The 14,192-nt window shown below is 43.6% G+C and overlaps 1 protein-coding gene across 1 annotated transcript in view; it reads right to left on the bottom strand.

Moving 5' to 3' along the window:
• Positions 1-2,965: 2,965 nt before the first annotated feature.
• LOC144155533 (protein BANP-like) overlaps positions 2,966-14,192 on the bottom strand; it is a 35,923-nt gene continuing 24,696 nt past the window's right edge. Inside the window, exons 7-10 of the mRNA XM_077687043.1 lie at positions 13,513-13,676; positions 9,394-9,529; positions 4,694-4,799; positions 2,966-3,563 (exon numbers count right to left, since the gene is read on the bottom strand). Coding sequence (XP_077543169.1) covers positions 3,393-3,563; positions 4,694-4,799; positions 9,394-9,529; positions 13,513-13,676 — 577 coding nt within the window. The 3' untranslated portion in view covers positions 2,966-3,392. The remainder of the gene's footprint in view (positions 3,564-4,693; positions 4,800-9,393; positions 9,530-13,512; positions 13,677-14,192) is intronic.

Raw genomic sequence — 14,192 nt, forward strand, 5'->3', positions numbered from 1 at the left:
AAGAAAGAAAGAAAAAAAAAACACGTCGCGTTCGGGGAGAATCGAACTCCGCACCTCCACAACGTGTAGCGAGATTCTACCTATCGTCTATGCCAAGAGATGGTGTATTCGTGCAAAAAAGACCATTGCATTAAAAAAACACAATTTAGGAACAGGAAAGCCTGCGATTCAAACTTTTTTAGCTGGGGACAAGTTTTTAAATATCGTTTTTTATTTCGCATGCAGACAAAAATATGTTGCCGAGCTACTCTATGTCATGGTTGCCAGCATTATTTTTGGGAAGGACACATACGGCTCGTAGATCTAAAAATTTCGATTTAGAAAGTTCTAGGGCGTTATCAGCAAAACCGTTTCTCGTCAAGGTGCTTTAAGTGATGCCCTTTCATTTGGGATAGAGAATATATACTCGACAAAAATCGGTTGTCTGCCCCTTTACGCAAGCCATTTGCACGTCAAGGCATTTAAATCTACAAATGGCAGGGGCGTCGGAACAGGGGGTGCAGGAGGAACGATGGCTCACCCAGTCAAAGGGCACCTGTAGGATTCTGCTGAGCCCCAGACGGCCCCGGGAAAGTTGGTTTATTCCCAGAAGGGCCTTAAGGATCCGACGAAATTCGCTTCAAATTGCAGCCGTCATGCCATTCACACCCTAACCACATGCCCGCCGTGGGTCAACCCTGTGGACAACATCTTGGAGATGGTCCCCCAAGGGCTGCATCAGGCAACTGAGAGCGAATCATGTAAAGGCGGAAAGCTACGGTCGCCATGATAACGCGGGGCCCGGTGACGGGAGACGCCCCAAGCTCTCCACGCGTAAGCTGAAGTAAAACCAAGCGACACCCTTTTGTCGGAGAGGGAGCGGCAGTTAGTTGAGGAGTGTGGCCAACAAACGGCCACCACACCAGGTCGAGTCGAAAAGTGTAACGAAAGATCATCTGGCAGGGTGCACAACCCCTGTAAGTTCCCCATTACTGTTTTCGTGTATTTGTAAAGCATGCATTGTTTTTTCTGGGGGGGGGCATTGATAAATAAAATGTATAGAGTTGTGCATGCTACCGTTGCTTTGTAGAAAGTGCAAAGTTTCCATCAAGACACCACCTGGCTTTTTGACTGTTCTCCAGCATCTGTTAAGTTGGATAAAAATTTGATTGGATTTGATGTTGTGTTATATTGGTGATTGGGCTTATTTATTTAGTCTAGTCATCTGCAATACTGTGTATGCACGAGTCCTCAAGGAAAATAGATAATGATGATGATGTCTATGATACAATTTTTTTCGCTCCCCCAGTCGAAATATAGTTCCGACGGCTCTGACAAACGGTGTAAACAGTTTTCATCCAATGAATGCACCAAATAAGCACAGGCTGAAGCACTGCATGAGCCTATTTTTCGAGGCCTGCTAACTCACTCGCCTACCCAAGTCAGGCACAGGCTGGCTGAAAGCACCTGCATGCATGCTCGGCACGGATGCACGAGTGTCCTTGCGGAGTCACAAAATGACCTTGTTCACATGGATTTTGTTCTGATCATTAAGAGGGAGTGACCAACATTTACATTGTCACCGGGCGATTTGAAAACTTAAAAATACGTAGTAGTTTACGACATGAACACAACAAAGATGCTTGTGCAGACGCACCCTTTCGCATTTCAAGTGTCGACACATACGTAGAATTCCATGCAGCTGACTTCATCATGTACTGGATGAACTGACGCCACAGCGATGGGATAAAGCAATTGGAAATTTGTTGTCACAATACATGGTTGTAACGAAGTGCACCAATTCAGCACCACGACAGTGAATGTTCTTGGCGGCGTCGCTGTGGAAACGAAGGGCTACCGTTCGACCGGTACAAATGTCTGATAAGTGGCTGGAACCTATAGGTTTTGCAGCAGTGTTTGGAGCTTGCTTTTTCTGCCTCATTAGTTGGTAACCTCCAGCACTGTGTAGAAAGTAGCAGCCAACCTTACTACCTTCAGAGAACCAGGTTTGGGACAGGGGGATCAGGCAGGACCTTTGAGTAGGCCTGGACCTATGCACTCTAGCGCAGGCAAAAAAAAAAAAAAAAAAAAAAAACACAACCCACCTGAGGACATTTAGGCACTTGTTGCGAGTTGCAAGTGTGAAAGCTTTAACATCCAACTGAACGCCGCTCAGTGCACCTCAAAGTTTTGATCTGCGAGTAATGTTTGTTTGGCTGTGTTCTTACCCTCCCTCACTTCATCTGTGGTGTGCTGGCATAGATGGCCAAGCAGAGTGGCAGCCATGTGTCACTGCTGCCAGACGCTGAACGGCAACTGCTCCCCTCTGTTTGTGCATGCCCATGTATAGCCTAATCACTTGCGTTTTTATTTCCAAAGCACAGGCTCATGCTATGGAATGCGCTGCAGCGAAGGGGCATTGAGGAGCTGCGAGATACGCTGGACGACGTTTATGGTTGCTTTTTTGCTCAATGAACCATTCAAAGCTTACATTTTAAAAAGGAATGACATCTGTGGAGGTGCAAGTGACATTGAGTTAGGACTGCAATAACCATTCCTGGCTAGCAGATAGCTGGAGATATGCACTGCTGAATACAAATGACAACCGTACAGAGATTACTGTAAAAATAGTGATGATTTTGCTGTAGAAGGGCTGTTAGATGTTCTATACCAAAAACAATAACTCTTTGTCTGATAATGCCAAGACTGCTAGTTTTTCGCATATGTAACATATGGTCGCTCGTGTGTTCCGTCATATCCTACAAGTTAGAGCCTGGTGCACTACCCGCTAAGCATGTGTTCCAGCAATCGTCAAGGCTGAGATTACGGTGAGTGAGAGGAGTTTATCGCCTACGAATTATTTCACTTCATATTTGCACCACTTCACTGCCTAGGTTGCACAATGTTATATGCACTCCAAAGGTCTGTTAGAAATAGTTCTGAAAAACTAAAAGCAGCATTGTGCTTGCGCAGCACAACCACACTAAAAGAAAAGCAACACGATTTGGCAGAGAACTTTTTCATACTTTATGCACATTATTTACAGCAGCAACCAGAACTCACAATTGAACAGGCTGCATGGTCCTTCCTAAATGAAAGTGATGAAAAATTACAGTGATTCACAACTAGGGCCAACATCATAACAAAAAAGTCAACGGGAAATGTACATCGCAGAACACCACATAACAGTAATTCAACCATTACCACTGGCAACACGGCACAAGGTTATTTCCCCCAGTTTCTTTTTTGGCCTCAGGATATTTTGAACCGACGAGTCGCTCCACTACGATGCAGTGTGCGCCTCGAGGCAAACCTGTGGTGTCCCAGTGGCATAACAAGCAACCTGCCTTAGCTTATCGGCCGAGCTGGCAGTGACAGGGTGAACGGGGCCTCGGCTACTTGGGGACCGGTTGTCAGGGCTGCAGGTCTTCTTCCACTTCATTGGGCTCGATGTCTCTGCAGCTGAGGACCTCTGTGACCTCCGTGCTGGCCAGGATGTGGATGTGAGGGTCCTGCTCCATTTGCGCAAGCTGCTCAGCCGTCGCCTGCACAACCTGGATGTCCCCGTGCTCAGTGCGGATGATCTGCGCAAGAGGCCGGTGCCAACAGACGGAGGACTCATTAATGTGCTGCCCCACCACTGCTCTGCTCACAGGGCAACAACTTGGCCCTCTTTGACATGGCTGAGAACAGAAGCATAAATGAACCACATCGGGTCAACTGTGCAAGCAAGCCCATCCAAGTGGTGTACTCAACAGCTGCAATTCTTGCAGCCCCAAGCCCAAAAACACAAAAGAATTCACAAACAATTATGTACAGATAATGCGATGTCCAGCGCCAGCTGCAATGATAACACACCAAAATGCTTACTGTACGGCCCTCTGTGGCATGGGCAAGTTGTTAACATAGTGACTGCACCTCCTGGCAGAACAACAACATTTTGCTCCCTTTATTTTCAAATGAGGGGAAGGAGGCTGCGTGGAGCCTAAATTTTGGGATATGCCTGCAATTATTTGAAAACAAAAAAATATTCTATAATGAAAGCGCATGTTGCGCCACACGTAACTGTAAAATGTTCCTTATAAAAGTTGAATGAAAGCATTTCACAACATATGGCTTGGATGCTTCAACAACGAAGAAAACAGCATGCATGTAAGCCATTGTAATAGTACTAGCTTTGCTTTGAACGTGTGATACAGTTGGAACACGTGATAATGCCACCAATGTGATGAACAAGGCACTGGCACGATTACAATGGGAGGATGTGATGACACCCGGTGATGTTCCTGAGGCAGCAACCACACTGTAACGCTGTCTTTCTGCTCTTCTTTATAATGAAAGGGAGGAGGGGGGCTATCACATGAGTGATTACGTCATATCTGTGAAAAATGTAAACTGATCGTAGGGAGGGGGGGAGGTCTGGCAATTACAGCTAATGCTGTAAAAGACATGCCAAAATTTATAGAGTTCACGAATCGGAATTTAATTGCATAGTTTCCTTATAAAAGTTGACAAGCTCAACAAATGCTGCACATGTTCTACAACATAAATAACATGTCGTTAGCAATGTGCAACTGCTATTGCGGCTTAAACCACAGCATGCATTAACACTGGATACAACGTGACCAACATACACCGCTCTACAAAGCAAAGTAAAACTAGATTAACAGCATATAAGAAAAGCAGATAAGGAATTCACTCTCTTAACTCTCACCTGTGGTTGTAGACCAGAAATGTCACATAGGGCATCTTCAGAGAGAAGTGCCAGCTGCTCAGCAGAGTCGTCCACTAACAGTGAACTCGTGCTAGACCTCACTCCCCTTGGAAAAAAAAAAAAAGAGGGTCGGTGTGTAAAGCTCTAGCAAGCACATCCAAACACTCTAGCATGCCCAGACTGGCAGGGTTACAACAATGCAACTATCCAAAAAACACTAGTGTTTTTTGGATAGTGCTGCTAACTGGACACTGCTAACCTTTACCGGGTCGTTTGTAAACAACACTGCCGAGGACACAGCAAAACAGCATCTCCAGACACATTTCCACAGCTGAAATGTTGCAAAGTGCAATATCTTTGATTGGCGTTTGGAACGTAATCAGTCGCGGGCAGCCGTAGAGCAAAGAGGACAAGCAAGCTACTACCACAGTTGACAGACTAAAATGCATAAACAACAAAATGGCAGTGCCCATAAACCATCACAGCGTGAACACAAGTGTCACGTGATGCGAACTGACCAATGATCATAGTGGCAGCACAGAACAATAGGAGAAAAGAGTGCTGATACTCTGAAGCCTTATTTAGTAACACTAGTCTTGGATTTGACGCCCTGATGGGGTGGAAATTTTTTTTTGTGGCGGCGAAAAACAAGGCACCTGTGTATGCGAGATTCCAGCATATGCTGAAGATCCCCAGCTTGGCTAAAATTGATCTATATTCCAACAGTATGCAATGCCTCAATGCACAGATGCGGCTTCAGTGCACAAAACTAATTTTGAACTTTAGGAGAAACTTCACAGGGCTAAGTGACCCCATCATCTTGCTGCTGTCTACATTGGTACACTATAGGAAAAATGCTGCAGTGCAGGAGCAAAGTTACGGTGTTTGCAAAACTTATTCAAAATTAAGTTGTTTGTCTTTAAGAGAAAAAGTTCACACAGTGAATTGTGGTAGTAGAACATAGTGCTCGGCTGTAAATATTTTACAAATAAATAAAATAAAATCAGAAGAGAAAGAAGGAACATGACTTAAATTTACAAGACTATACTTCACTATACTATACTTCACGAGAAACATTAGCTATGAAATTAAATTTCCACTAAACTCTTTCAGTGTAACTGATGTAACCATATGTTTCATAAAATGCTTGGGGGGAAAAAGAAACTTGACAACGGGGGGTGTGTCATACAACACTGCATCGATCTACACCCTAAAGCCCAGGCCCAGCCTAGGCCCACCTAATCAGCCTGTACATGAACTGGCCTGGCCTGCCTCAAAGTCGTGCCTGGGCCCGACAGTCCAAGCCCTTCCCAAGCCTGTGGAAACCCTCACTGTACCTGAACTGGTATTATTAGCCTGGAAACAGGCACAGGATTTGGCCAAAGCCCAACATATGTGGCACATATTAGCAAAAACACCACAAACAAGATTACAAAACAGAATATTTAAAGCAGCTCAACATGCGACCTTTGAACAGATTATTGAACATTCTAAAAAAAGTTGGCTGTTGCTGCTCAAACCTGGCCCAGACCCAGTGACGACAGCTCGGACTAAGAGGTAATAGCTTTTATATTCATCAGTACAAAACATTTGGCTGCACATGTGCAAAAAGGCAAAAAAAATTTGCCCAAAATCAAAACTGAAACGAAGTTTACCAACAGTACCAGTGAGGGGGCCTGCTTGGTAATGTTTAAAAACTGAAGTTCGTGTCTTACGAAACAAATTTAGAGCTTTGCTCCATGAAGTGGACCCCAATTTTGTGTCAGCCTACTTTCTCTCAATTTCTGCTATCGCTGTTTATCTCCTTATTCTCCGAGCTTTCATACACCTGCGATGCACGTCTTCAAGGTTAGCGAACATGCACTCATGTAAAAAATTGAAAGTCCTTTCACTCAGGTGAATGTGAGAGGTAGCACTCGGGCAAGGGGGTGCCACCTGGTTATGCGCGGTAGCAGTTGACACGTGCACTTCAAATGCTTCCGCTTGCAGTGCCACAAATCGACTATCCGTGGAATTCTTGCTAATTAGTTTGCAAATCTTGTTAATGATTTTTTAATGATCGCACAGCCATCGGGCACATTGGGCTTGTCTGACACGACACTGGTCAACTGGCGTATGCGACATCACCACTAACGTGACATTTTATAGTGCCCGCAGCACTTGTACGACAGCAAACGATGCTTTATTCACTGAGAAATTAAACAATTTAAGCCAAAATTTTGATTCTCCCGCTGAATTATGTGTTTCATGATGTCTGTGATGACATATCCGGGGCAGGTACTTAAGCGAACGTTAGTACAGTCTACATCCGTTACAACAAACCCTCTTTATCCGGGGAAAAAAATCCGCTGTATCCGAAGTATGCAGTGTCTGAAAAGGGGGGGGGAGACACGCCTGCAGCATCTCTACACAGCATTCACACGGGGAAAAGAATCGCCAAATGCTGTTTTCGAAGCTTAGCACCAGCACTTGAAAAAGGCCTAGCACATGCAGTCGAGTGAATAGAGACGCATGCTAAGCTGACAAAATAAAGCAAGAATACAACTAGGAGCAATTACTAACTAGCTATAATAATCACTCAAGGCAAGCAGAATTAGCCAGGCTCTTTTCAAACCCTTTGTGACGAGGCAGGTTTACCCGAAAGTGTTCGTCAAACACTTCGGAAAGCCGCCTGACATTGCCGCAAGGCAGCGTCTGCATTTTTAATAATCTTAGTCTGGACAATAGAACAGCTGATACGAAACAGTCTGATTAAGGAGAGCTGTGAAATTGTAAGTAGACTAATTGGACTGTGCGTGGCCAGCGTCAGATTGCACACAATGGATGGGAACCATCCCCCTGCTTGAGGCATTTCTTACGTTTTTCACCGAACGGGAACGGTGCATGTGTGGGAATAATAAATGTCGAACTTCACTGAACCTGAGTTTTTTATTACATAAAAAACTGTGACGAAACCAACTCGATCTCCGGGTGCGCCACTTCGCATATTCGGAAGTGCTGTTCTTCAGTCTCACCGGAGTTGCGTTTTTCGGCAGCTGCCTTGTTCTTGACAGTCGAACAAACCATCTGCTTATATAGGCCCGTACTTCTGGCAATGTCGACCTGTTTTTCACCATGTTCGACAGCGTTAATTATGGTTCGTTTATCTGACAGTGGAATCAGCTACCCTGTTGCTCGTGCTGCTGGTTGCCCAAAAAAAAAAAATGGCCACCGGCACTGGCTTGGCTGTGCCAACGACCTGTTCTATGCCAAAAATGTTGCAAGACATAAGTAGTTATCTTGCCAAAATAAACAAAGAAAAAGCATATCGGGTTCCGGCACCAAGGAAGTCCGCTATTTACATTCAGTCAAAACAATTTTCACTTAAAATTTAGTCTGCTGTAGCAGATAGTCTGCTATAGCTGGGTCCGTTATGAGCAGAGTGGACTCTGTATGCTGACTAGGGCTGCAGCGAACAGCGAAATGCCTTGTTTACTGTGAGTCTTCCTAGATGGCGCTACGACACTGCCCAGGACCGCTACCCGCACTTGCTTTGTTTCGACCAGATTTGCACATGGTTAATTTTTATTACGGTTGATAGTAGTTGTTTCGTGAAACATTGGATATGCTTGACAAACAGAGTCACATAAGACAATGTTGCTTATGCCAGTTGCCCAGTGTAAGCTCAACGCGCCAGATGGCTGTGCAGTTAGTTATAACCGGCCATAGTGCGCGCAGTACACACTGTTGTTCCCATGTTTACATGTGTGTTCATACCTTCAAATGTTTACCCCGGCATTACTAATGCTATAAAAAAAATAGGCATTACATTTAAGTGAAAATAGCCCGTTCTGCAAGCTTATAAGCCCTGCCTAACATGAGTTTGCTTTTGCCAGCATCAGTCAATCGCACAGCTGCCCATAATATGTCATAGGTTCTAGTGGGAAATGAGCTAGTGGGTCGCATGGCCATTCATTTTTTCCCCCTAAGTATATAGCTTATTTGAGTGAAGTTTGCTTTAAATGTGGCGTCAGTGTCATTCTAACGAGGCAATCTTTCAAATGAACCAAACTTGCATTTTTTCGTCATGGCACTTTTAATTAAGGCCTGCCAACATGTTATTCTGCTCGTGCGGCATTCTTTCCCTCTATGACCTTGACTGAGATACCGTATCGATTCGAGGCACTACCAGTGAACCTTTTGCAATGAAAATTCACTTCAAATATCAACAGCTTGCTCAATATTGCAAACCTGAAAGCACTACGAGCGCAGTTGCCAAGATTTTCATATTCTGAATGATGGAGTTTATCCTGGTAACAACCACCACAATCCTGCTTTTAAAGTGGGAGCAATATTTTCACATAATATATTTGCTGAGCCATACTGCTAAGTCCTTGCCTCTCATTCAAGTTGTGTTGTGGTTTCTTCCTGCTAAAACCATCTGCGGAATCTACTGTACGCTTGCAATCACTTTCCTGCACCCAAAAGTTGGCACATCCTGTAATCTATTAACTTTGTTCAATATACACTTCATGTTTTCCTAATGTCTTTATATTGCAACTTCACAATTGCATAAACAAATGAACCACAGAAGGCGATATTCAATACATCCGAGTTTGATATGTTAGTCTGAGTTTGATTTTATATGGAAAGTAGTTTGTTTTAAACAAAACCACGCTAGGAAAACTTCTGCATGTCAGCTCCAAGTATAAATGTGGTACCTTTCACGAAAGGCCTTGACATTAAGGGGCATTCCTCGATGCTTCCGCCGAAAAGCTGTGCGGCACTTGGAGTCCATGTTTTGCTTGATTCGATGCCAGTCTTGGTCATTGATAGCAAAGTGGTGCAGTAGGTGACCTGCAAAAGATAACAACACATGCAAGGCTCATTCAACTGTCAATGCCCTGTACCACACATTTAGTTCCTTAGAAGTTTAGAACCTGTCTGCACACAATAATGGGTGTCGTCACAAAGCAATCTTGTCTACAGAGGTGGAATTGTTCCAGCATATTATTTCTCTGGGCAATCCTGTTTGGTATATTTTTTTTAAATAACCATGCAACTCTGTGACTATAAATATGCCCTGTTAGATGCTCTGCATTCTCTTGAGGCACATAGCATTGCTGGATAAATGTGGAGCAGCAACTTTTAGAGATGCTCCTGCTTTGCATGGTCCATTTTTGCAGGCTTCAAAGCAGGACGGAAACACGGCAGAATATGAAAAACATGCCAATCATGACACCCCCTCCTCAGGCTGCCAACTCTGAGCCATTCCCCACCTGCTGCACGCATACCGACAGATACTGAGTGAGCTCACAGCATGCTGCCAAAACTGAAAAGCAAGAGTAGTTTGAAAGCTTGAATGCGACAGGCCGCAAATTATGAACGTTTGGCAAGACAGAGGTACACAACTAACTCGAGAGTTTACTATGGCCATCACTCTTTGCAAACTACTGTATTTGCTCAATTCTAAGTTTCTCTTTTCTTTAAGAAAGCAGGACACACAAGTCATGGGTCAGCTTAGCTTTGGGGATTTAAGTTCAAATGCATCGGGTACTCACTCAAACCTGAGAAGTGACAGGTAGTTAGCGCTGCCTGTAGATTCCGCTTAAAAGGTAGTATTGCAGCCACTAGTATCTGTCATAGCCAACCAAAACACAAGCAGCAGGCCCTCAATTTGACTATGCTCACTTGGTGTTCTGCAACGGGTTGGCAGTCAATGTTCGCTTGCCTGGTGCCATTATGTCGGTAGCGCTGTCATTACAGTGCTGCTTTTGAATGGAAAGTTATGCTGACGGCCGAGGACTTATTGAACCTGTAGTCGAGGCACCTACCCAGCACTGATGAAAGAAATGTCCGCATTGATGAGGATCTCGAGAATCCTTGGATGACATCCTAGAAAGCTTGACTCAGACTTGTTCATAAAGTGCAGCACAGCAAATGACAGCTTGACAGCTTTTAATAATGTGTGCACTGTATTAGGGTGACAGCTACACGGAAGAGAGTAGCAATGAATCTAGTGAAGACGACAATGTCGAGTGAACCCGAGCAAGTTCGTGGCTAACAAATGCTGTTTTAGTTTTGTGGTTGCTGTCGTCTTTGTCTATTTTGGCCGGTTTACATTCAAGAAAATTTTTAAGAATTTTTAAGAATTAAGGGCTGGCCTAGAATCAAATAAACATGGTACTTTGAGGTAAAGTGGGAACAAGACTAACTGTGTGTACTTCTCTGATACACAGTAAACTCCCATTAAGATGAACTTGAAGGGACCGTGAAAATTTGTTCATATTAACAGAAATCCGTCTTAAGGGGGGACACGGCTTTCAAGTTCAGAAAAATGACCAAACCATCGTTTTTTTGAAAACCACATATTCGGTCTATATGTTTTCTATTCTGTGCGTCTGAAAACTTTTTGTGCCAAAAACAGCCGAAAAGTGGCATAAAAAAAGAACTTCTGTCAGCTGCAGTGCCAAAATATCAGTGCAGAAGGGAAAAAAAAAAGAAAAAAAAAAGAGGCAATTTTCAAAGCGATGTGTCTCCGCAAAAGTGTCACCGGGTGTGGCCACATTGATATCGTTAGATCAGCCAGGCGGTCCTCTTTCTGTTTCTGGTTGTCTCATTTTTCTTTGTTTATCCACAGCCGTACAAACGGCAGAAAACAAAAGACGCAGAAATGTCTTTACTGATTGGGTGTCACTGCGGCAACGCAAGATGGTGGCCACGCGAGCTGCATAGTGCACATTGTGCGCGATCCCAGTTCATGTTCGGTGCTTCAGTATGCCCCGTTTCTGTTCATACATTTTATCTCCTGTGGTATCCAACACGCACGTTGTTGCGACGGGAATACTTGAGATCATGAGTCAGATTAGGCGAAGTTGCGTGGCTTGAAAGATGGAGATGATCGTACACAACGTGGTGCGCCTGACTTTACCGTGGCCAGTACCCGGAGGGTAAAACACGGTATGCGCTTGTGACAGCAGTTCGCGAAGTCAACTTTTAGGCTGATTTGCGATGTTTACATGCTTAGTAGTTGCTATGTTTTACAGGGGGCTCGTTACCCTTGGGGAAGAAAATATCGATGCGTCAAAAGTTGCAGCATGCACTGCATAGCCACTGGGCGTTAGAGCGTTGCCGGAGTGTGCAAGCGGTTATGATTGAATGCCAGTAATTGTAACTAAATCCTGAGACGTTACATTTAATCTTAAGCCTTTCAGGGTCAATGACGTACACAAGCTTGCCCTGTTAACACCTTGAAAATGGTCAATGACGTACATGTATGTCACCGCTCATATGTTTAAAAACTGCACCTTGTTCAATGATTTCTCTCGCTTGACATGTGCTGCCACACTGTGGAAATACGTGAAATTTTGTTCTTGCACTGGTGGCTCTTTGCTTTTTTTAATGCTTTACTACAGCGGTGCGCAGGCTATCGCTTGCGCATCTGGCCACGCACGAACGCGCAGTCTCTAGTTTCGGATTGGATTGGATGCCCTGAATGTCAAGAGTACTAAAAAAACATGCACACATTGAAGTTGGAGTTATGCAGAATATTATACCAAGTTTCGAAGTAGCTCATTTGAATCCCTGTGGTATGTAAACTTTTGGCAGTGAACCCTTGCATGTATGAGTACTAAGTTACCAAGTTTCTGCTCCAGGTAAGGTTATAAAACATAGAAGCCGAAAGTCAGTTTTTAAATTTTTGTAAAAAGAAAAGTGCTTCACTTGTTGCCATGGTGACAACACTGCATAGGGAAGTTGTCCAGTGCAATACAGGCAACCAGCTAACCTACTTTGCATTGAAACACATCTCCCCTCCTCTTGGTCTGCAAACTGGTCTACATACTCTTCACAGAGAAGCTGAAAATTATGCTTTGTGGAAAGAAAAAGGTGGATAAAAGCACTCCAATTTCAAGACGAGGCCTTCCAGAAGCCCAGTGTTCAAAAGGACATGAAAGGCTACAACGCTGGTGAATTTTGATAAATGAAATCTATGTTGCAACTTTGGAAGCCATTTTCTCAAAACAGTTTTTTTTTTTTTTTTGCTACGTGTGTCGCTTGTTCCAGTGATTGATTTGTGACCGGTAGGTCTATTTTGATTCCGTTTTTTGCATTACATTCCTTGATGAACAGTTCAGGTGGTGACATTCCTGGTTTTCCAGGTTTACATTTTGCAAATTTTTTATTCGTGTCTATATTTATTCACTGTCTACATGCCTGTTATACACTCAACTCTTAAAAAATGAAAACTAAAAAAACTGTAGCAATTAAAAAAATCAAAGATTGTCACAACTTCGTCCATTCCTTTGGGAATGAAAGCACTTCGAACAAGTTTTCTATCATGTTTTATAAGCCGCTCAAGCTTGGTACAAGGTGAACAGAAAAAAAATTGTATAAATAAACATTTTTTTTAAATATAACTTTGAAATTTTTGAAAATCACAGAAGCATTTCCAGATACTGTGCCAAGTTTCATCAAAATCCACATTCACTGATTTCTGATTTCGAAAACCACGTCCCCTTAAGTGGACGTTTTTTGCATTGTGGGTGTTACAAGAGAGCGAGAGTGTTGTTCGTCTTAACTATGAAACTCATGTTAACGAGAGTATATTGTATTATCTGTTTTGTTGCTACAATACAAATGTGCCCCTACAAAAATATCATCATAACATTCCTCTGTTGTCTTTTTAACAGTCATTAAGGTGACACACTTAACCTATTATACTGAGTGAAGCAAATTGGTTGGCCACCTGGTATACACCTTAACGTTAACATTTACTGATTGCCAGGCAGACAGCCAGATTGCCCATGTGCTAGGAAAGGATCTGGGTAAGACGCACGTACATCGTATTGCAAAGATACGCAGTGGGTCCAGCTGCTGCTTTCCATGGCGTCCTGTGCCCGAGATATTGGAGCTGGCTTGTGTCTCCCGATCGAAAAGGTAGTCTAGCAGTGTCAGTGCCATCTTCTCTGGAGTACTGCACGTCCGGTTCATCATTTCCAAGTCCCTGCATGCAGATTGCACCGCAGCCCAAAGAATATGCAAGAAGGTGAGAGAGTGGAAACGTGTTGCAGTTAAATCTGTGCAACCCATACATTCAGAAAGAACTCATCTTTCACTGACAAGAATCCCGCATGTTAAAAGAAGATTTTACTGCACATCTACCAAGTCTCTCAGATTCCCCTTCAAGACACAAATATGAACAGTTTTGTGCATGACTTAGCAGGAGGATTTTTCCAGGAACCCGTGGAGAAAAGTCTCAGTTTTATGAATCCCAGAATACCCAGTAAATCTTTCAAGGCATAACCATTGAGACATCAATCGCTCAGACCAGCTGCCATCGTCACCATTAACTGGGGCTGATGCACCATTATGAGACGGCACAGGGGTACTACTGACTAATTGCAGTTTGAAGCAATTTTTGGAGCACAAATATTTAGGTTTTGGATCACTTTTGGAGCAGGCAAATACAAGTTTTGGAGCACTTTGGAGCAATAAATTATGAATTGTATAGACATATAGG

This window comes from Haemaphysalis longicornis, unplaced genomic scaffold, assembly GCF_048455015.1.
Source record: "Haemaphysalis longicornis isolate Haplotype H1 unplaced genomic scaffold, Haemaphysalis longicornis Haplotype H1 scaffold_1, whole genome shotgun sequence".
NCBI classification, from domain to species: Eukaryota; Metazoa; Arthropoda; class Arachnida; order Ixodida; family Ixodidae; genus Haemaphysalis; species Haemaphysalis longicornis.